The sequence below is a fragment of the Maylandia zebra genome, linkage group LG5 (assembly GCF_041146795.1).
Source record: "Maylandia zebra isolate NMK-2024a linkage group LG5, Mzebra_GT3a, whole genome shotgun sequence".
Lineage (NCBI taxonomy): Eukaryota > Metazoa > Chordata > Actinopteri > Cichliformes > Cichlidae > Maylandia > Maylandia zebra.
The window spans coordinates 19696956-19721764 of record NC_135171.1 but is presented as its reverse complement, the minus strand read 5'-3'; the positions used below and the strand labels follow the sequence as shown (position 1 = coordinate 19721764).

The window sequence follows — 24809 nt, the reverse complement described above, 5'->3', positions numbered from 1 at the left end:
GGCTGTATTTTAGCCAGTGGTGTTGGGGGACTAGTCAAAATGAATAGAATCAGAATCAGAATCAGAATGGGGTTTATTGCCAAATGTTGAGCAGGTTTACAACATTAGGAAATTGCTGCGGTGCTTCAGTGCAAACATGCTGTCATAAATAGCACTTAAATAGACATGGAAAAAAATAAAAGTAGGGATAAGAATTAAAAGTGCTACGTGGAAAGATATGTGCATGAGATATACATGAGATATATACATGAGAATAAGAATTAAGAGTGCTACGTTGAAAGATATATACATGAGTGCAGGTGGTGATCAGTGCCAAACATAGAATGATGCAGTGACACAGCGTAGGGTCATGTGTTAGTGGCGGGTACAGTCATATGGTTATTGTTCATGTGTCCAACAGCAGAGGGGAAGAAACTGTTCTTATGGCGAGAGGTTCTGGTGCGAATGGACCGGAGCCTCCTGCCTGAGGGGAGCAGGTCAAACAGACTGTGTCCAGGGTGAGAAGGGTCAGCTGAGATTCGAGCTGCACGCCGCAGTGTCCTGGAGGTGTACAGGTCCTGCAAAGATGGGAGTCTGCAGCCAATCACCTTCTCAGCAGAGCGCACAACACGCTGCAGTCTCTGTTTGTCCCTGATAGTGGCTCCAGCGTACCACACGGTGATGGAGGAGGTGAGGATGGACTCGATGATTGCAGTGTAGAACTGCATCATCGTCCGTGTTGGCAGGTTGAATTTCTTCAGCTGCCTCAGGAAGTACATCCTCTGCTGGGCTTTCTTGATGACGGAGGTGATGGTGGGCTCCCACTTCAGGTCCTGGGTGATGGTGGTACCCAGGAAGCGGAATGAGTCCACAGAGGTGATGGGGGTGTCAGTCAGGATGATGGGGGGGAGTGGGGCTGTGTGCTTCCTGAAGTCCACAATAATCTCCACTGTCTTCTGGGCATTCAGCACCAGGTTGTTGTGGCTGCACCAAGACACCAGACGTTCAACCTCCCTCCTGTAGGCAGACTCGTTGAATAGAATTACGAATGCAGAAAAAATACAGTCAGATGTTGATCCACCATGCAATATCCTCTGTAAAATGTTTTAGTGGCTTTAATTTTAGCATGAAAGTGACCTCAAACACACTGCCAATGCTGTAAAAGCATACCTGGGTAGAATAACACACAATGGAGCACTATGCCTGGACCTCAACTTTATTGTTTCAGTGTGGGATCATATAAGACTGGCTGGCTGGGAGAATTCAGGATGTGCTGAAGAGTAAAGGGGATCATGGCAAATACCGACTTTCAAGCTTATTAGTATTGTACAGTTTACTTGATCCATTTTTAAAATAGTTAATCCAGTTTACCAAGTAATGTGATTGTTGTTCATGAATTTCTTTTCTTTTTCTTTGCTAAATACAGGAAGTATTACCAGCTTTTTTTATGGTGTGAACGTTAATCAGTCCATCAAATGTGTGACGATGGGGAGCCGCTCTTCTGTTGACACTTATTTTAGCCATATGGCAACAAACCCATCTGAGCCAGCCAAATCAATGCATCATGCAACATTTTTATGCTATCAGGTCATCAAATAAGAGTTTTATTAAATGCTCTCCATGGGAATCCAGGAAAGGGAAACTTAATGATTTGCATTTGGCAGGACTAATAAAGTGTGGATTTACTTTTGTTTCACCCAAAAAGAATTTGTGACATCCAGATATTGGAATGTTACTGGGGTCAAAGATAAATCCCCCTGAACGTCTTTACAGAGGCAGGTGCTCGACTTATTTTGTCATAACATAATCGACAACTTAAAGCTACAGTTCTGGCACTACACAGGGATAAAACAATATCTTTAAACCAGATGAAAGATTGATGGCGCTCTTTTGTGTGTACTGTATCTTAGTTATGAAAACACCTCCAGCAGCTGACTAGCTTTGTTTAGCGCAGACATGGATAGGGCTGGAGACAAACCCTAGCCACAAGCAAAATATATATAGACTGATGAATTTTGTGCCAGACTACTTTTTAGCCTGAAATAATAACTTTTTTATTTTTTGTTGACACTGGAAGAATGCCAGACAACCAATATGCTCTAAAGAAGTTACTGTCCCGGCTAAGAAAAATTCAGACACATGACTCCACAAGCCCTCTCTGATAAACCACAAACTGCTTAGGATTTTGGCAAATTAGGAAGAAATCTGGAACAGGTTCATAAGTGACCTTTTTCGTGTTTCTCTCCATTTTCAAACTTGATCTTGAGCTAAAATAACCAGCTACAATTTACTAGCTAAAACCTTAAACAATCATATGAAAAAGTATTTTCCACTTACTTAAAATCCTTTAGTTTTTCTCAAAAACTGACTGTGCGCCGGTGTGCCTTAAGTATGAATTCTGGTTGTGCTTAGTGACCTCGAACTGATTTTATGTGGTACACGCTGCTCAAAAATCTGTCAAAAAATGTCTTAGTACGACTTTGGTAAGCTACGAAGCCGCAACGCTCGATGAATTATGGCTACCGTAGTCAGTTATGTTATGTTATGTCTTTAACTTCTGTCATCACAGTCATCCGTCAGCTCGATAGCCGCTCTTCACCGAGCCAAACTGCTCAGTGGAGCCACCTTGTGTTGTACCTTGTTCCTCTCCTTCAGGGAACAGAAGTTATAGACATAACTATTCGTTCCCTTTCAGTCAATTCACTCGGTACAACACATAAGTATGGGACATATATACACACCCCGCAGAGCAGCCACCGAACCGGAATCAGACCACCACCACCTTAGTGTGCGGTAGACCCAGCAGAAAGGATAGCTTGAGCCACCAAAGGGGCTGTAACGATAAAACCACACAAAAGTCTGCGGTGATGCCAGACTAGCTGCTGTACAAATATCAGCTACAGGCACCCCTTTAAAAAGAGCCCATGAGGTTGCCATCCCCCTGGTGGAATGAGCTCTCACTCCCTGGGGCAAAGCAAGACCTTTGGTGCTGTACGCCAGTGAGATAGGTTCTATAATCCAGCAGGACAGCCTCTGTTTAGACAGAGCTCTACCTCTAGTTGGATTAGCGAAGCAGACAAACAGCTGGTCACATAAACGCACATTCTGAGTACGCTCAATGTAGGTGCGTAGCACATGAACTGGACAAAGAGAATGCATCCTCCTCTGCTCCTCAGATGCAAAAGGATGGATCTCAACCACTTAGAGCTGCAGGCATGATCTTGGGAAAATAGGTAGCATTTGGACGCAATACGAGAATTGTGTGCAGGAGGGATGCACATGGATGCGCATGAAGAACATCCACTCGCTTTGCCGAAGCAAGAAGTAATGCAGTCTTATATGAAAGAAATTTCATATCCACAGACTCAATGGGTTCAAACGGGGGGCTACAAAGGGCCTCTAGCACCAAAGACAAGTCCCAAGCAGGGACACTGAACTTAAGCATGGATCTCAGCCGGCGAATCCCTTTCAGAAAATGTATGGCAATGGGATGTGCACCTGGTGTCACCCTGTCAAAGTCAATATGACAAGCAGATATAGCTGCTAAATAAACCTTAATTGTCGAAAATGAAAGGCCCTTATCCAGCAGCTCCTGCAGGAATGTCAAAACATCCACAATAGAGCACTGAAATGGGAGAGTGTGGCGGTCCTGGCACCATTGCTCGAAAGCTCGCCATTTGTAAGCACACAAGCCTCTAGTAGATGAGGCCCGTAGCGCTCTGAGTTGTCGCTATCACACTGGGTGGGCAAACCCTTAGCAATCAAGTTTAACCTCTCAGCAGGTAAGCATGAAGGCGCCACAGATCCGGGCGCGGATGAATCACTTCTCCTGCCTGAGAGGAGATCCCTGTGGAGAGGAAACTGCCAAGGACTCGCTGCTAGCAGGCTGATTATCTCTGCATACCACGACCTTGTGGGCCACCAAAGGGCCACTAGAATCAGAGAGAGAGAGAGAGAGACTGCCGACGCACTCTCTCTAGAACTGGAGATATCATTTCCACTGGGGGAAATGCATACAGGAGCATGTCTGGCCATTGGTGCACTAGTGCATCCATGCCCAAGTGCATTGTGGTCAATTATGGAGAAGAACAGGGGGCGGTAAGTATTTACCCTGGAGGCAAAGAAATCTACTTGCGCCTTGCCAAATAGATCCCAAATCTGAGCCACTATTAAAGGATGTAACCTCCATTCTCTCACCAGAGGACCCCACTGGGGAGAAGGTCCAGCCCCAAGTTCAGGTGGCCTTGAACGCGGGTGAACACTGCACCATAACAGCAGAGAGCGAGACAGCTTCAACAGGGGAAGAGAGCGTATTCCTCCCTGCCTGTTTATGTAAGACACCACTGTTGAATTGTCCGTCCTGACTAAGACATGTTGGCCCTCCAGGACTGGACGGAAATGCTTTAGAGCTAAGAACACTGCTAACAGCTCTAAGTGGTTGATGTGCAGCTGGTGCTGGGCTGCGGACCAGATCCCTCTCACTGATGCACCCTCGCACAGCGCTCCCCACCCTCTTAGGGAAGCATCTGTGGACACCACCTTGCGAAACAACACCCTCCCAATCCGAGAGTGCTGATGCAGCAGCCCGGGCTCCCTCCAAGGACTGCGAGCTAGCATGCAAGACACGGTTACCGTCAGCCTCCTCCGGAGGTGACCCGATGCGCACAGGTGAGAGAGAGTCCAGCGTTGAAACTCTCTCATCTTTAACAGTCCAAGTGGCACTACGGCGATCATAGATGCCATCATGCCCAACAAATGTAATATCGTCTGGAAACGCAGTCTGTGTCCCAGCTGAAACTGAGTGAGGCAGCAATGAAACGCGGCCACTCTGTGCTCCGACAAACGTGTGTGGCTGGAAAGCGAGTATATTTCCAAACCAAGAAAAGTAATCTGCTGACTCGGGATTAGCGAGTTCTTTTGAAAGTTCACAGAGAACCCCAGTGTCTGAATGTGTGACAGAACCAGTGACAGCTGTGTCTCCGCCTTTTGTCCTTGTTACGACCCGGCTCAAAAAACGCAACATAAATAAGGAGACCAGAAGACACGAGATTGTAGGTGAGAAGAGGTTTTAATCCTAAAATGCATAGCAGGTTGGCTAACATGGCTGGTACCACCAAGGTACGGCTAGTGAAGCTTCCTGAAAGCCTGCCTCAGGTATGCTTTTATCAACACCTGACTAGGTGTGGCCATTTAGCACCAGCTGAACAGTTTAGGGGCTGCAGAGGGATGTAACACCTCCCTCAAAGGGTTCCTCTAGGACCCCTAAACAAATTAAAAGCTCCTCTGAAGCCTTCAGGTACTTCAGGTACAACAAATAACAACAACCAAGTGATCTGTTGTCTCCACTACACAAATGGTCACATACAAGTGGCCTTATACCACAACAAGTTACTTTAATCCACAAGGTTCAGTAAAGCAAGCGTACTAGTGACCAACCACAAAATGGAGAGCTATGGCCACACAATGATCACATCGAGGGTGGCTCACCCCCCCTCAGCGTTATTGCCATCACCTGGCCAACAACACTCACAAGTGACCTAACCAAAGTAGCCAAATCCTCCACAACACCAAAGGTCACAGCATAAAACATTCACCCCATGAGGATCTCATTTGGCATCCACCAACACTGACATATTAGATGCACACACAGTGTACACACTATGCCAACTTAAAAACAGCCTACCTGCCTCAGCTACAAGACCATAATTAATGAATGGTCTCAAACCTCTTGCCAAGTTTGGTCCCACTGATTTACTATGTGCAACTCCCAGCCTAAAACGCTAAAAACAATAAAACCCTAACTTTTTTTTTTGTATTGTATTGTATCTTTATTTGTTTCAGACATATAAAACAAAAAACAATATATACACACTACATATATTTTCATTTACAGATACGAATATATATGTAGATATACACACACACACACGTATGTGTTCAGATAAACAAAAAATATATAATGAAATAAAACAAAATCGTCTGACATAATGTAACAATGTTTGGTCTGAAAAGGAGTAGGAAGAAGTATGAACATACTTATTAATTCCTACCCCTGCTCAACATCTTATTGATCCCACATAATTCACCTAATTCCCATCATCACATACTCCACACGATACACGAGGAGAACCTATATAAACTTGGCTACCGTGACTGATATAATTTGGATATAATTTGATATTTTTATACATACAATGGGTGATCATCTTTATCGGTATCATATTCTTCCAAAATCAGTTTTCGAAGTATTTTCATGAACTTACTAATTCCTGAGCATTGCTGTAGATCTATAGTAAAACTATTCCACAGTTTTACCCCATAAATAGTGACACAAAAGGTTTTAACCTTTGACCGTGCTTTAAGAATCCTTAGATTCAATTTCCCCCTCAATTCATAGTCTCCTTCTCTGTCATAGAACATCCTCTGTATATTTCCTGGTAACATATTGTATCTGGCCTTGTACATAATTTTTGCAGTTTTATATTTTATAAGATCCATAAACTTCAGTATTTTTAATTTCAAAAACATGATGTTAGTATGGTCTCTAAATCCTGCTTTATTAATCATCCTGATTGCTTTTTTTTGAATTTTACATATTGGTTGAAGTGCAGTTTTATATGTGTTTCCCCAAATTTCCACACAGTATTCCAAATATGGCAATATAAGTGAACAATAAAGTACCCGGAGTGATTTGGAAGGCAAAAAATATTTAACTTTACTTAGTACGGAGATGCTTCTTGACAGTTTGGCTTGTATATGCTTTATGTGAGGTTTCCAGCAGATTTTGTTATCTATTATCACACCCAGAAATTTTGTATCCGAAACTTGCTCTATTTCAACATTGTTTACTAATAATTTTGCTCCTGCATCTTTTTTACAATTTCCGAATAACATAAATGTAGTTTTTTCCAAATTTAATGATAGCTTATTTCTATCAAACCATGTTTTCAGTTTAATCATTTCTTGTGTGACAATTTCCAAAAGCTGATGTAAGTTCTCTCCAGCACAAAAAATATTTGTATCATCTGCAAATAGAATAAACTGTAGTATATCTGATGTTCTGCATATATCATTGATATAGAGGATAAACAGCTTTGGTCCCAATACTGACCCCTGCGGAACTCCACAAACAATGTCCATACACTCTGATTGATATTCCCCAATTTTCACAATTTGCTGCCTGTCTCTCAAATAACTCTTTACCCATTCTAATACCACTCCTCTAATGCCGTAGTACTCCAGTTTATCAAGTAATATGTCATGATTAATTGTGTCAAAAGCTTTTTTTAGGTCAATGAATACACTAACTATACATTGTCTTTTATCTATATTGTTGGTGATATTTTCGATCAGTTCCATTAATGCCAATGATGTTGATCTATTTGATCTGAAACCATACTGACTATCCGTTATTATTTTGTGTTTATCTATAAATTTGTCAAGTCTATTACTAAAGACTTTTTCCAGTATTTTTGAAAATTGAGAAAGTACCTACCTAGTCTTCAGTTGTGTACCAGGATCTAGGCGACTTTAAACGCAAACTCAAGGGTAGGCAGCAGACCAGGGGTACAGTCTCCCACCAAACCCTGAAGCATACACCCACCCAGGATAACCACCAAACACAACAAATTAAAACAAAGCAAAACAACAAACAAGTGCTCCGATGGAAGGGCAGCACAGCTACCCAGCTGAAACACACTTACTAAAGGGACGTTGCTCAATCACAGTGAACACCTTCACTCACCCACTTAAAAGAGAAAAACTGATATTCAGTCGCCAAAAAAATGTCCAAACAATCCCGGATGAGCCCCCACTTATGTTACGACCCGGCTCAAAAGCCGCAACATAAAAAAAGGAGACGAATAACAGAGTGTTAGTGAGAAGAGGTTTTATCTTAAAATGGCATAGCAGGCTGGCTGAAATGGCTGGTGCCACCAAGGCAAAGACTAGTGAGCTCCTGAAAGCTTCTTCTCTCTCTCTTCTTCGTGTTTAACAGCAGTTGGCACCCAACGTAAAGGAGCATTACCGCCTCCTACTGTTCCGGAGTATGGGTCAGACAGTGAGTTTAGCTCCTGAAAGCCTGCCTCGTGTATGCTTTTATCAACACCTGACTAGGTGTGTCCAATTAGCACCAGCTGAACACACTGAGGAGATTAGGGGATGCAGAGGGACGTAACAGTCCTACTCTTCTTTCTACACTCACAATGATGTATCATAAAATTTCCTTCTTCTTGTGCCAAGTCACTAGCACTCACCTGTCTCTTTTCCTTCCTAATACTCAGGTTGAGACATGAACCTCTGCTGCCTCATTAACATCCCACCCTGCCACCTCAGGCTCACCCTAAATCAGACCGAGGTGCTCTGTTTCTAGAGCAAAATCCTGACACGTTCCCATAAAAAAAAATGTATTCTGATGGGGCTTTACGCAGCCACAAAAGAGAAACTCATCCTGCAAGTTTGACTTCAGAATCAGATCCTTGCTCATTTGGGATTCTTAGATCTAAGCTAATGAGAAGCTTCTCTCTATTGACCTAAGTGTCCGATAAAATCTTTCCCTGGCTTTCAACTCAACAAAGAAAAACTGCTCACTTTGTATTCAGCTTCACATGCTGTCTTTTAGCCCATTCTTGCAACTCTTCATTTCAAAACAAAAAAAAATCACAAAATAACTTTTCCAACTGTTTTCATCTTTCATTTGTTTTTATTCACAGACTGACATAAAGTCAGCATCAGGGTTCAGTCTGACCCTCCACTGTAGACACAGTGGTGGTGATGTTTTATTGTTATTTTTTTCGTGACTGAAATAAATGGCAGAAAAGTGTCCCACGTTTGATTTGATAAGGCCATAGATGAAGCTGGAAATCCAAAGCCACAGATGTTGGAAATGTATGTGTAAAGTACGGTTATCAATCCACTCTACTCAGGAAAAAACATCTTAAACGGACGATCGTGGCTCAAGAGTTGGGAGTTCGCCTTGTAATTGGAAGGTTGCCGGTTTGAGACCCAGCTTGGACAGTCTTGGTCGTTGTGTCCTTGGGCAAGACACTTCACCCGTTGCCTACTGGTGGTGGTCAGAGGGCCCGGTGGCGCCAGTGTCCGGCAGCCTCGCCTCTGTCAGTGCGCCCCAGGGTGGCTGTGGCTACAATGTAGCTTGCCATCACCAGTGTGTGAATGTGTGTGTGAATGGGTGGGTGACTGGATGTGTAAAGCGCTTTGGGGTCCATTAGTAAGGCGCTATACAAATACAGGCCATTTACAATTACTCAAACTGTCTAAGCAAATGTCTCACAGTTTTACCAAACAACGCAGTTTATTCCATGCTTTCATTCTCTTTCCTTTTTATTTTTGTCCAGCCAGCATATGTCAGTGATAAATAGAAGGAAATGTGATCTGTTCAAACTTTTAAGAGTAAACTTTGGCGTTGATGGACACCGGTAATTATTTTTGAAGCCGAGTGCAGCTGCAGCCCTTTCAGTAATTGTTTACACCTGCCGGTCATGACATCACGACCGCCTCATTATTCAAGTCAGCTTGCACTGGATCGCCCCAATATATGTGCTGAGAGATCATTAATCATGTCGGAGCTGCTACATAAGGGTCATGGGTTAGTCTGAATCTGTACTTTTTATGCTGGGTAAATATTTTTCTTGGTTTGTATTAGAGATGGACCGATCCGATATTAGTATCGGTATCGTCCGATACTGACGTAAATTACTGGATCGGATATCGGAGAGAAATAAAAAATGTAATCCGATCCATTAAATATCAAAAGTTCGTCTCTGAATGTTTGTAAAGCATTCCCATGTTAAGCTTAACAACCGATATATGGAGCGACTGCCTCTTCTCTCTCTCTCTCCTGCTGCTACTTCAATCATGAAACTGCTTAATGATCAGTTGCTCGGCTTTTCTGTTGCGAGTTCGTCTCTCTTCTTTGTTTTTGGCCCACTTTGCACCAGAAAGAGGAAACCAGTGGCTGAATAACAGCAGCACGTTTAAGCTTGATCAGCTGTTGTTAGAATGTATTTAATATTACTTTCTACACCAGGATCCTTTTCTATGCAGCTGACGGCTGGTAACTGTGCAGGAGCGGATCTAGCAAAGTTTAGCCAGGGGGGCCGATAGGGCATTAACAGGGAAAAGGGGGCACAAAGACATACTTTTCTTTCTTATTCTCATTTAAAATGTCGAGCTTTTAATAAATAATTATCTGAATCTTACACCCAAAGTTTTAATCTGATGTAAAATGTATAGAAGTCCATTACTGTATATACACTGAAATGCCACAGATGCCACAAGCAATGAGGGAGCGTGCAATTGGCATGCTGACAGCAGGAATGTCAACCAGATCTGTCGCCCATGCATTGAATGTTCATTTCTCAACCATAAGCCGTCTCCACAGGCGTTTCAGAGAATATGGCAGCACATCCAACCGGCCTCACAACCGCAGACCTCGTGTAACCACACCAGCCCAGGACCTCCACATCCAGCAGGTTCACCTCCAAGATCGTCTGAGACCAGCCACCCAGACAGCTGCTGGAACAATTGGTTTGCACAACCAAACAATTTCTGCAAAAACTGTCAGAAACCGTCTCAGGGACGCTCAACTGCATGCCCGTCGTCCTCATCGGGGTCTTGACCTGACTCCAGCTCGTCGCCGTAACAGACTTGTGTGGGCAAATGCTCACATTCGATGGCGTCTGGCACGTTGGAGAGGTGTGCGCTTCACGGATGAATCATGGTTCACATTGTTCAGGGCAGATGGCAGCTGAGAATGTCCCAGTTCTTGCATGGCCAGCATACTCACCGGACATGTCACCCATTGAGCATGTTCGGGATGTGCTTGACCGGCGTATACGACAGCGTGTACCAGTTCCCACGAATATCCAACAACCTCGCACAGCCATTGAAGTGGAGTGGACCAACATTCCACAGGCCACAATTGACAATCTGATAGACTCCATGCGACGATGTGTTGCACTGCATGAGGCAAATGGTGGTCACACCAGATACTGACCGGTTCTGGGTCCCCAGACCCCCAATAGCGCAAAAAACTGCACATTCCAGGGTGGCCTTTTGTTGTGGGCAGTCTGAGGTACACCTGTGCACTACTCATGATGTCAGATCAGCATCCTGATGTGGCACACCTGTGAGGTGGGATGGATTATCTCAATATAGCAGATGTGCCCACTACCACACATTTGGACTGATTTGTGACCACTGTTTGGGAGGGATGGTTATATTGTGTATCTGGAATGAATTTTAGGTCTCTACGTCCATCCCATGGGGAATGGGAGCAGTAACAAAGGTGTTGCGTTTATATTTTTGTTCAGTGTAGTAACTGTTAAGTCTAATATACCCTAGTAAGCTATACTACTTTTTCCTTTGGGAAGGTACCATCTGTGAATTCTGCAATTCTGTTGAAGAAAGATGTTGAATCTATTTAATTATTCTTGAAAAATAATTTAATTCTGTGCATTTTCTTTTCACACTGCATCAAATTAAAGTTCATTCATTCCATTCCGCTTATCCTTTTCAGGGTCGCGGGGGGCACTGGAGCCTATCCCAGCTGTCATAGGGTGAGAGGCAGGTTACACCCTGGACAGGTCGCCAGTCTGTCGCAGGGCCAACACACAGAGACAGACAACCATTCGCACTCACATTCACACCTAGTGGCAATTTGGATTATCCAATTAACCTATCCCCACAAGCTGCATGTCTTTGGACGGTGGGAGGAAGCCGGAATACCCGGAGGGAACCCACGCAAACACGGGGAGAACAAACTCCACACGGAAAGACCCGGCCTGATGGTGGAATTGAACGCAGGACCTTCTTGCTGTGCGGCAACAGTGCTAACCACCGTGCCACCGTGCTGCCCCAAATTAAAGTTGATTATGTCAATTAAGCATCATGAGGTGGAGGGTGGTTCCCTATTTTTTTTTTTTTTTTTGCTGGGAGTTTGCAACCCTATTAGTTAGGTTGCTTAATATTTCTGCTAAGTACTCTTTAAAATACCAGAATAGGAAGGATGGAGCAGGTTTAAGTTTATTAGATTGATCAGTATTGCTGAACTATGAAATATTTTGGCTGCAGTGTATTTCTTACATACAGGTATAACAGAATAGCTTTAGTGTTATTGTTTATTTAAACTTGAGTATGAACTTATACAAAATGCAGCAAGATATTAAAAAACAGTTTTATTGATTAAAAAACACTATATCGGATTCATATCGGTATCGGCAGATATCCAAATTTATGATATCGGTATCGGACATAAAAAAAGTGGTATCGTGCCATCTCTAGTTCGTATCACTGTCAGATTTGGATGAGATAAATTCATCTACAGCTAGTTACATTGCTCTTTGATTTGTTCAGTTTAAGGTGAATTTTTTTTCTTTCATGCTTGTAGAACTGCAAGGTTGGTAATTTGGTTCAATCGGTCCATCTATTTGACACCTAGATAGGATTTTGGCGGTTTTGTTATTTGCAATATTTCAGCAAATTCCTACTCAAGAAAAATCCCTCCATCCTTCTATTCATCCATCCACCCCATTCTAAATTGGGTAGCCGGAGCCAGTCATACTTAGATCCACAGGTCAATTTAAAACGAACCATCAAACATGTATGTCTTTGGAATCTGGGAGGACTCCAGCCAACAAGCAGGTTTGAGAGCAAACCAATGTCTCTGTGCAGCAACTGTGCAAAACACAAAAAAAAAACCCCATTATAAACAAAAAAACATTGAGTATAATTTAGTTTCTTACTCATTTGACTTATTTGTTTTTTCTTACTTATTTTATGTATGTCAGGATGGGATCTTACAGATTTTGGAAACTTTTCATAAATAGCATAAATTCATTTTGCACACATGATTTTTATCAATTTAAGGCAGAGTGCAAATTAAATTTGTCCACCTCATTCATAAAGGGATTTCTGAGCAACCATACCTTACTTTGTAAGACAAATTTGTGTTTTAGTGCCACTCCTAAACACATGATACAAATGCAAGGGAAAAGTGATTTGAGTTTTTTCATCCATCCATTGTGCTTTCTAATATTTTATTGAAGAACGAAAAGTTATTGTGGCTCTGAAGACTGTTGCTCAATTGTGTTCAAATTGACAACCACTGATCAATGTATGACACAATAAATTCAATACATAGAGTCAAAAGAGCAAAGTAGAACAAAAAGGAGATGCACTACCCTGAAAATCTAGCAACACACACTGAAAACCTCTTTTAAACACTGCAATGCTGCATGTTGCCTGTTGGAAGCCGACCACAGAACATGTAGATCAAACCTGCAGAGATCCTGCAGATTTCTTATTATATATTATAGTTATTATAGAGAATTCGTTTTTCCCTGTGATCAGTCTTTACATGCAGCCCAGAAACATGTCATTATCCATTGCATGCATGCAGTCACTGTGGTGGACATCCCTCATAACCAGCCAGAGTGAAAAACGTTTTCTCATACCTCAAGCACACCTGGTGCCCAGATGTGCTGTTACTCTGACAGATGCCCTTTATGACACCTTAAACACCTATTTATTATTCAAGAGTGTGTTTTTCTTAAGTCCACACAGTCTTAATCAGTTACCACGTTACCACATGTATGCCAATAAAAATCATTATTCAGTAATTTTATTGCTATATTTTTGGTCTTCATTACCACATCTTCATAGCTGTTGTGCTCTCAAGCAACTGTTGGGCATTTGGCAGACACTCTGAGTCACTCCAAGCACACTTTGACTTTTTTGCAGAGTCAGAGTGTACACTGTGTTGCCCAAGCATGTCGGAAGCAGTATAAATACATACTGAATCTCACACACTGAAGACAGACCATTTTTAAACATTGAGATATGAAAACCATGTGTGAGATATAAGCACACAAATGTGAGCAGCATGTAAAACACGATAAGGTAGTAATAATAGTTTAATAATAATGATCCAGCAAAGAACGGACTAATCACACATTAAGTATGTCCCCTCTCTGTGATATAAAGATCCAAGAATAGAAAAAAACCTTTAATACAAGCATAAACAGCCATGTGAGAAAGAACTGTTTTCTCTATGACTTTTTTCGGTCTCTCACATCATTGAGGAGGAATTTTGGCCCACTTGTCTTTACAGCTTTGTTACAGTTCATTGAGGTTTGCAGGCATTTGTTTATGCACACATCTCTTAAAGTCCCACCACAGCATTTCAATCAGGTTGAGGTCTGGAGTTTGGGACATTATAACACCTTAATTTGTTTCTTTACAGCCATTCTGTTGTAGATTTGATGCCGTGTACTTGGAATCATTTTCCTTTTGTAATGGCAAGAGTTTATACAGTTTGTTAGACAGACGGCCTCGCATTTGACTCTAGAATACTTTGGTATACAGAGGAATTCATGGTCAACTCAACTGCAAGGGTCCCCAGGACCTGTGGCCCAAATCACCACCCCTCCCCCACCTTGTTTGACTGTAAAGTGTTTGTGCTGATATGCTGTATTTGGGTTGCGGCAAACATGGTGGTGTGCATTACCGTCAAACATCTCCACTTTGTAGTCTTGTGTTCTGTTCAGACGCAACTTTGCAAGCCTAACCTGTGCTGCCATGTTCATGTTCTATGGAGAAGAGGCCTTTTTTGTTACCTGATGACTATATTTGAAATAGGGATACATTCAACAAAACAATGAAACACAGCCGACAACAGGTCATGTCTGTTCATGATCATTCAAATATCGAAAGCAGTGGTTTGGTGTCCCCGGGGAGACCCATCACCATATATAAATTATACTAACAGCTTTCAGAGTGAAGAAAAACAGTGAGACACATTCTCATTCATGCACGCTTAGGCACACATACTGGTACATACTTTCAAACACACTGTGTGTGTTTGAAAGTGTGTACAAAGGCACTCTTCTGATGCCACCCAGACAGGCAGACTGCAGATGTGAACTTTGACACACTAGTCTGGGAGTATAACTACCTCCTTTCTGGGCATTTGGCCAATACAATAAGGGAAAATACCTCTGAGGGTACCCCCTCTGTGCTCTATAGCATGATCTACATTTGGGCCACGACACTTTACACCTTACGCCTTACGCCAGCACAAAGAAGCCATTCTTTCTATTAGGTTTTTCATAATCAGTATTAATCCCCTGCTTCTGAGGCGAGCACAGATTAATTGAAATTCGTTCCTTTTGTGGTCTTAAGTTACCAGCCAGCTGAACAAGAAAGGGAGGATGTGCGTCCAATTGACACCAGTGCAAAAATGTGTCCATCTTTCTTACAAAGAGTTAGAATATTTAATTCCATGCAATAAAAATGACATCAGTCTGACATCATCATAGCTTTACATAGCACCAAATGATTGCTGAGATCCAGCGTTGGTTTGGTTTATATGTTGCTGTTGTCTCTCAGGTGGCTGCCTATCCATTGGACAGGGAGCTTCAGCAGACCAGCAAAAAAAATAACACGTTTGCACTGCATTGTGTAAGACCGAGACTTATCAAGGCACGAGTGGCCATGTCTAATAAGTTATTAGTGTTGATGAAAATTTCAGAGGTCACTCTTTATCTATCACCCTTCAAGATAGCTATGCATCTTCGATTCAAGAAGTCTGGTGTCATTGCCTCATGTCCTGCTCCATGGTGCACTTTTATCTTCGTTAGTCAAAGTTAGTTTGTTTGCAGCTTCTAATTCAGAAGTCACCTCACATGGTCTAGTCAGATGGATGTCAGATGTACGAGGATTGCTGCAATGCGTAAAAATGGTCTCCTGACAATATCCTCCACCTACCCTGAGGAGTTCTTCAATACAATTGGAGCTGTTATCAAATGCCTGCATCGATCCACCATGCAAGCACTTGATTCACTATCATCATTGTGCAATCAAATCTAACTTTATTATGTCACAGTCGTGCTGCTTTTATTTGTAATGTTCGCACTTCCGTCTCCTTGGACCAGCACTACGCTTTGGGAAAATAACTGATTCAGAAGAACTAATCTCCATGTTCAGCTTGACTATCAAGGGTGTATTTTTGATTATACTGAACAGTTTATGTAAGTGTGTGGGGGGAAGGGCCAGAAGCACAGAAAGTGATCCTCATAAGACTGAATCCTCCCCTGAGCCAAAAAATATAAACAAACAATTAAAAAAAAAATCACACCATATCTGGCCTTTGTAGAGAGATTGGACCATAAAATAAAGACAATTCATCTAAAGGGTTGGGGTGTTCTCCACATTATCCCAAACATCATCTAAGTGCTTAAAGTCTGAATATCTTGCATGATGTCAGCAGGGGTTAAGTAACCCACCAGCAGGCTCACTGGACATGTGATGTTGCAGTGGCAAGGAAAAAAAATTCTCCTAATCACAGTTTTAATCAGCAAAAGACCCCACACTGTTTGCTCATGACAGAGTCCGATCATCTGAGGGTAACAGGCTTTTAACACTGCAATAACTCTAATGAATACTTCTGCATGTATAACATTCATGTCTGTGTCACTCTGTGTTTCACTGCATGAAAACAAATGTAATATATCATTTCTGAAAGAAGCCTTTGTAGGCAGCAGAGTTAATTTTCTGGTACCAACCCATAATTCTTCCTCCCTTAGGCAGCACATATTTATATATTAAGGTTTGTAATGCTTGGCTGGCATATTATGAGCATAATGTATGATTTAAAAAGATTAAGTCCTGGGTTTGAGGGGAGTATGCAGCTTAAAGAGGGCTTTCTTTTTGATGATCATATAGTACACACACACACGCACACACACACACACACACACACACACACACACACACACACACACATATATATATATATATATAACATGTTTGGAATCATGCATGATTTTCGTTCCACTTCTCACGTGTACACCACTTTGTGTTGGTCTTTCATGTGGAATTCCAATAAAATTGATTCATGTTTGTGGCTGTAATGTGACAAAATGTGGGAAAGTTCAAGGGGGCCGAATACTTTTGCAAGCCACTGTATTATTTGTAGACACAACGCAGGTTAACAGTTAAGTACCTTTTTATGCTTGAATGATTCATACATCAGTGTTAAGTGGCTTAAACAAAACTCGTGTTTCTTTGAAAATGGTCAGGTACAAGGGTACAAGGACAGGACTGGAAATGAGTGAAAAAGCAGCCAGGGCCAAACCTTTGAAAGACCTTCAGAAACCCTGGAGAACTATTGCTAAAGAGCAGTTTAATGAGGGGTGTGTGGCACAAGGGTTTTTCACAGTACTATATAATATAGCACTTAGAAATGCTTTCTTCCTGTAGCTCCCTTGGTGTGAAATAACACACTTTGTGCATTTTTCCTGCACTGCAGTGCCAAAAACATGCATGCAAAACATGTTTTCAGGCTTGCCCTGTAAACATTCAACATGTTTGAATGTGCCATAGCGAATATGAAAAACGAAGAAAGCTGCATGAGCTGAGATATTGCACCCTCATCCAACCTTTGGGTGTGTTTCTGCCTGAAAATGCCGGTCATTCCTCTGCGTTTCTGTGAAAGTGGGTGATCTAAGATGGGAGCAAATGTCAAAGCAGATTCTGAGTACAGCCCCAGGGTTGTTACTTCACAGTCCGCACACATGGTGCTTTGGACAGCTTCCAGCATGAAATCAGGTCAGGATTTTCTGCTAGAAAACCCACCAAGTCAGCAAAAGAACTGGCCATAGCTGTATAAACAAAGCTTGGGCAGGACACAGACTAGCTCTACCTATTTTCTCCCTCAGTTTTATTACAGAAATTTGTCTAGTGTTTCTAAAGGTTTTTAGTTATTGGATCAACGGGCTGCCTGTCATGTTTATTTAAGGCGAACCTAACCTTCAGCACTGTTATCACTGTTAAATAGACCTTATCCCCTTTCAGATAATTTGGATTTACCATAGCATTGGCCGTGGGTGGGCGATGGTGGTGGGGGACTATCGGAGACCAAAGTGCTTCTCGGGACTAGAACCTCAACAGTAACACAAGTATCTTGGGATTCCACGTGTGCCGCCGCTGGGATGGTCTGAGTTCAGCCTTCTGATTGGACACACCTTTTTCTTGGTACACGCCTTCCCCATTTCCATCCATGTGGGGCGGGACCTGAGCTGCCTTTGCACCCATGATTGGCCCAGACTAAGCAAATTTACAGCTTTTGCTCGCCTGGTTCGAGGAGCAGGTCATAAAGACAGTTATAAATAGGACGCTCAACCGGTAAAACAAAATGAGCGTCGACATCCGAGAGGCCCGCGTTCCGTCACCGCTCCATGATCTTAGTGAGAAGGATGTTGCAGCAAGCGCTCAGAGTATCCGGCCGGAGCTCATTCCCGCTGGTCAAATTGATGGAGAGGTGGACTGAGGGTGCAGCAGCCGGTTCGGAGGGCACCAAGATGCAGGGAGTGAAGACGCTGAACGAGATGCCCGGGCCGTCGGTCACCAGCTTCGCCTGGGACTTGTTTGCCAAACGCGGTCTGTCACGCCTGCATGAGTTACAGGTAAGATAAACACGAAAAAAAAACAAAAAACCTGTATGAGATATTTACAATTATTGCACTTTTACTAAAAATATCCAAAGTGCACGTGTCGTCATTGTAGACTAAAAACGTGAGTGTATTATTCTGTGCAGGTGGTTCTTTTTACATAGAACAATGCAAGAACTTTGACTCCCCTCTCAATGTGACATTTATAAAATATCCTCTTAAATTATTTTGCTTTGTGAGACAGCGAAGTTTCGCTGTCTCACAAAAGCACATCCAGTCTATACCTCCTGCTTCAAGCTGTCTCTCACTTCAGTTTAAAATCTCTGTATCTACTGAGAGCTTTGCACTTCACTCTAAGCTGAATGAACTGTCCTTTGTCAACGTGACAGAGCGTGCCTATGTGAAGTGAATGCATCCTTAAAACAAATAACTAATAACTAGTGCATTAAAACGCCTGCAAGGCAAATACATCTCTGCAGTGAGCTCTAAACTGGAGGGAGGAGGGTGCCTCCAAAGGTGATGATTGCAGTGCCTTTACAACCTTTGTCTCATCTCCTAGCTGGAGGGAGTCCAGCGGTATGGACCTATGTGGAAGGCAAGCTTTGGTCCCATCCTGACAGTTCATGTGGCTGATCCATCACTCATTGAGCAGATCCTGAGGCAGGAAGGCGAGCACCCAATGCGCTCCGATCTTTCCTCCTGGAAGGACTACAGGAAGCTGAGAGGTCATCACTATGGACTTTTGACAGCGTAAGCTTGCAGGAAAATCTTTCTGCTTTACTTCCTCCTCTTTTCCATTTTGTTTCTCATCAGATGATAAAGCTGAAGTAAATGTAATATTTGGCCATGCTCATTCAGTTCAAAAACTTTATACCACTCTTCTTTCAGCTTTCCTTCACTTACAGATAGAAAGAGCCACAACTTTAGCGTATGCAATCAGTATACAATGCAATACAGCAGTTAACTGAATTGTGTGCACAGCTGGAGCCACTGTATCAGTTTTTACATTAATGTGTGTGCGCGCGTGTGTCTAGTGAGGGGGAGGAGTGGCAGACAGTGAGGAGTCTCCTGGGGAAACACATGCTGCGGCCGAAGGCAGTGGAAGCTTATGATAAAACCCTGAACAGTGTCGTCAGTGATCTCATTGCCAAACTTCGCCTCAGAAGACATCCTCAGGGCCTCGTCACCGACATCGCCAGCGAGTTCTATCGCTTCGGCCTCGAGGGTAAGGTTTCATGCCGTCTTATGCATCTTCACAGGATGTACCATGCCACGTAAACGCTGTAATCAAATCCATCTGTATGCACAAATATTATGTCACATTGTTAACATTTTAAACACACATTCCTGTGCAGGCATGCCTTAATAACTCATGCTCATGTGCAGTTTACCATTCTGTCATCATTGTTATTGTACAGCTGGAGGGGAAAAAAGCATGTAACCATGTTTTGATGAGAAATGATGCATTGTTGATCTTACGCAATGATATAAATAGCTACACTGAAACTCTTTTATAGTCCCTTTTGCAGGAGTTAAATATAAATGCTGGATACTTGGAGCTGATGAAAGCTGCCAATATTTAAGTTTTCACTTTGCATGCAGACAGTATTATTTATTTAACTGTAACACCTTTAGTTAATAGGCATTTCTGATAAAGAGGCTAAAAACCTGGCAAATAAATGTCATGCATGGTCACCTCGGAAGCTTTCAGTAAAAAAAAAAAAAAAAGAAAAAAGCCGCTAGTCATCGTTTCTTGCCTTCGTCATGAGCTTGGTTTTATTTGCTTTGGCAGGCATTTCTTCGGTCTTGTTCGAATCCAGAATTGGTTGCCTGGATCAGGTTGTTCCCGAAGACACAGAGCGTTTCATCCAATCTATCAACACCATGTTTGTGATGACGCTTCTTACCATGGCCATGCCCAGCTGGTTGCACCAGTTGTTCCCCAAACCCTGGAATATCTTTTGCCAGTGCTGGGACTACATGTTTGAGTTTGGTAAGCTATTTCTCACAGCACAACATTTTAAGCTTGGACAGAAAAATGTTTAGAGATGATTGTAGTGGTACTTTAAAATTAAAAGTGATAACAGAAACTACAAGCAGGCTGCAGTCTCCAAAAAAGCACTCGGTAAAATATTATATAAAATGCACAAGTAAAAACTAAATATAAGTCATATACCAGAGATGAGACTACAGGATATTATAAAGATGCTTCTGGCTGTACTCAAGCTGGAGATACGTTACACAAGCTGGCACTGCAATGTGGAACCAAGACAAACATGATGTTTCCACACTTGATGTTATTATTTTCCTTCTGCTCTCCTCTCTTGTCATTGGCTGCCGCCGGTTTCCACTTAGCCCTGGGTTGACATCCCACGCTCTCTCACACAGTACATTAAGACTCACAGAAGATCTGAGACATCAGACATGTTTTGACGTAATCGCACTGGTTCGAGCTAGATCGGCAAGAGGGAGATTAAAGTCTTTAACCTTCACGCACTTCAAGATCATCTGCGCTGAAATACGTGTAAATGTTAGTCATGAAATTGATACGTGGTTCTAGGGATTTTTTTTTTTTTTTTTTTTTTTTTTAAGAAGGGGAATTTGACCTCACTTTATTGAACCTGACACTGGAAAGTTAAAGACTTAACGCTCTGTGTCATCATCGCCATCGAGGGATAAATGTGTCATGGCTTATCTCCATGTATCTGCAGCAAAAGGTCACATTGACCAGCGTCTCTCTGCCGAAGCAGATAAGGTTGCCCGAGGAGAGAAAATAGAGGGCCGTTATCTCACCTACTTCCTGTCGCAGATGGGGCTGCCCATGAAGACAGTCTACAGCAACGTCACGGAGCTGCTCCTTGCAGGAGTTGACACAGTGAGAGTGGCTCCTTTGCCGTCTTCCTTTATCAGTTCCTGATTTTAGGCCAGCAAATGGTTAAAACCATCCGTCGCTCTGTTGTTTCAGATCTCCAGCACCATGTCCTGGTCTTTGTACGAGCTGTCCCGTCATCCAGATGTACAGGCCACTCTCCGGGCGGAGGTGTTGACTGTACTTGAAGGTCGAAAGATACCAGAGGCTGCCGATGTAGCTCAAATGCCTTTCCTGAAGGCCATAGTCAAAGAAGTGCTCAGGTATAACTCAAAAGGTTTCAGATATTTGAAGATGTTTTGAGATTTGAAATCAAATTTAGCTTACACTATTGTGTTTTGTTTTGTTTTCCTTATTTTTTTTTAGGTTATACCCTGTTATTCCTGCTAATGCAAGGGTCATTCCAGAAAGAGACATCCAGGTTGGAGGCTACCTCATCCCAAAAAATGTGAGTTCACCATCTGACTCTAGCCAGTATCAAGTTGTAATGCTTCAGTTTTTCCATTATAGTCAAAAACCTATCTGACCAAAATAAAATTCCCTTTCAGACTTTGATTACCCTGTGCCACTTTGCAACATCGCGGGATCCAGGAGTGTTTGCAAACCCAAATCATTTCAATCCCTATCGATGGCTGAACAAAGACCAGACTTATCACCCATATGCCTCTGTGCCCTTCGGTGTGGGAAAACGCAGCTGCATAGGTCGCCGTATTGCTGAGCTGGAGCTCTACCTTGCTCTTGCCAGGGTGAGTTACAGCAATTTTTGTCTTTTTCTTGGGTTTTTTTCTGTGTGTTTTTTCTTTTTTCATTTGCAATTAAACTCCGACTAAAATAAACAAACAAAAAAACCCTAAAAGCATTCTTAAAGAATATACAACCCCATTTACCCCCAAAATATTAGGAAACTGTAATAAAGACAACATGTCAAATATAGTATTGTAGTATTTCCAGTCCTTTCTGAAAACTTGTTACTTGCATCTGAATTTAAACTGAACATATTATATCACATATTTTAAAATTTTCACATTTGATATTTTGTCTTTGTACTATTTTAATTAATTATGGGGTAGAAAAGCCTTTCAAGTCTTTACTTTATTTTGTTTTTTACTTACATGTTACACTGCATCCCAACTTTTTGGGGGAAATTAGGTTGTACAGTGTATGTCAGCTTTTGGGAATGTATTTAATTAAGAAAAACACATTCTGTTACTTGGTGTTTGAACACAGTTTGTGTTGCAAGTAATTTACACAGCGTAGGATTTTGATAAATGTGTTAGAAGTTGTTCCTGCAAATCTTCTTACTCTATTATTTCTCTGAGTCATGTAAGGAATTGTAGATTTCAGGGTCACTACGCAGCACTTGATTGCTTTTCATTTCAGGCGCCCTGCGCTTAATCTGCTCTGTTTCTGATTTCATTAGATCATTTCAGAGTTCGAGGTGAAGCCGAACACAGAGGGAGCTTCTGTGAAGCCCATGACACGGACACTTCTAGTTCCTGAAAATGTCATCAGCCTGCAGTTTATTGAACGGTGACCTAATCTCCTGGAACTGATCAGTTACGTGCCTGTGAGCGGCAACAAGCAGGACAGAACAAGCAGGCGCCGTTATCGCGGTGTTATATTTCAGAGCGGGCCTTCAGCCTTCATCCCAACTAACCAAAGCCCTTCTCACCTGCAGCCTGCAGGCGGAGATTTGGAGAAGGACAGATGGATGAAGGGTAAGGGCTGATGGATTATTACAGAGGCATTATCAACTGGGAGAAGGGTAACGTCCAGTTTTATCAAAAGGTGCTCATTTGTGCAAAGGCCAGACCCAAAGAAGGGATCTTCTGTCTGTCGTCTGTTCCGTCTGCTGTGCGGTACAATTCATGCAAACTTTGGGCAAAATCTGGGCCGGTGTGGAAAACGGATTGAGAAAGGAGGAGTGGGGAGAGAGTTGAAAGATAGACAGTAAGGAAATGAAATCTGACATTTGCGCCTCGCCTGACGTGTGTGCCCTCGCTACTCGTCCTTCATTTGATCTTTTTAGTCATTGCCGCATTTCTTGGAATTTGACAGAAATTAGTTTCCCTGAATTTGGTAACCGTCTCTTAAATCTGATTATGAACTGTGATCGTGCACGCTCGTAGATACGTGGTATCTGCAGTTTCCTGCGTGTCCTGATTGTGCAAATATTTCAAGAGTTTCTATGTACGTCCAGAACATCATGAGTCGCAGAGAGTCTTGCACACGGAAGAAAGAAAAATCTACAGAGGTGTCCGTAAACATGATTGTCAGTATGTTGATTGAACTGTGTTTTTGAAAGGTGCTTTTATGGTGCAAAAACCTCTAGTGATGGGTTCCTTAAAAAAAGGCAGCTGCTAAGATTATGCTTGTGTATGAATATATAATGCCACTAAAATCCAAAAATAGGCCACTCTGTACTGTTTTAAAATTCTTCAATACTGTCTTTAGTTCACTGGCAAAGCTTATCTATTTTTTTATTTTATTTTTTTATACATCTAAACATGAAAGATATTACATCATTTTGTAAGTAATAAGCTTCATGATCTGAACTTTGTATTTATTCTAATTTATCGCATTTGGAAACTGTCACTGTAAATGTCAATAAACGGTTTCACGATGAATCTCTGCCTACTGTTTACACCATGTGTTTCTTTATGTGATGCCTTTGTGTCTCGTTAAAGAAAATATCTCCCTCCATCATCATCCACAGCACCATCAGACTAGGGCTCAGGTCAACCAAGCATGTTTTACATGGACCACACGTTTTCTACAAATGTTTGCATAAAATAATGCTGGGTATCAAAGTTCCTGTGTGACATGACAGTGTAAACTGCTGTGCAGCTGCTGTGACTCAATAGCTTGGACCACATTGCTGCCAAGCACAACCTCAACCACTGTCATGTGTTTTATAGGTATGTGCTTCAGTTATTACAGTTGTGGTCACAGGTTTACTCATCATGGGCATGAGCTGTTCTTTTTCCATAATTCCACCATAATCAAAAATGAATGGGGCTGTACATGTATATTTGAGCGTGCATGTATATTTTTGACCTTGTGGGTATTAGAGAGAATCCAAAATAAATCCAAACTTGTACACAGTGTTCTTGTTTTTAAACAACATGTACGATGATGATGATTCCACCCAGGAAAAAGAACAATTCAAAGAAATCATTGGCCCCAAATAACCATGACATTCAAGTGTGTTCTTGACCTCAAATCTATATTTTGCTATAGATAAATGGATATGGAAGAATCTGTGTGAATACTGTGATACAGTATCTGTTCTGCCAGGCCATGCAGATGACCTAAATGCTGCAACTTATACCCTGTAGTGAGTACATTTGCAAAAGTGCCAGAAATACCATAAAACTCTTCTGGAAACGTTTTAAAGTGTCTGCTGGGAAAAGGACCAATGAGGCGTGGTGTATTAGATACAAAAGTATCAAATTACAATATTAAAACTGCTGGGCTGGTCACTACATTTACCT

At 42.1% G+C, this 24809-nt stretch overlaps 1 protein-coding gene across 1 annotated transcript; it reads left to right on the top strand.

Moving 5' to 3' along the window:
• The first annotated feature begins 17973 nt into the window (after positions 1-17973).
• Positions 17974-24415, top strand: cyp27b1 (cytochrome P450, family 27, subfamily B, polypeptide 1). Its single transcript, XM_004544991.6, has 9 exons — positions 17974-18461; positions 19006-19196; positions 19481-19671; positions 20239-20439; positions 21158-21321; positions 21412-21578; positions 21682-21763; positions 21864-22061; positions 22736-24415. Exons 1-9 carry the CDS (start codon positions 18234-18236, stop codon positions 22847-22849), a joined length of 1536 nt encoding a protein of 511 aa, XP_004545048.2. The 5' UTR covers positions 17974-18233; the 3' UTR covers positions 22850-24415.
• The last annotated feature ends 394 nt before the right edge of the window (positions 24416-24809 follow it).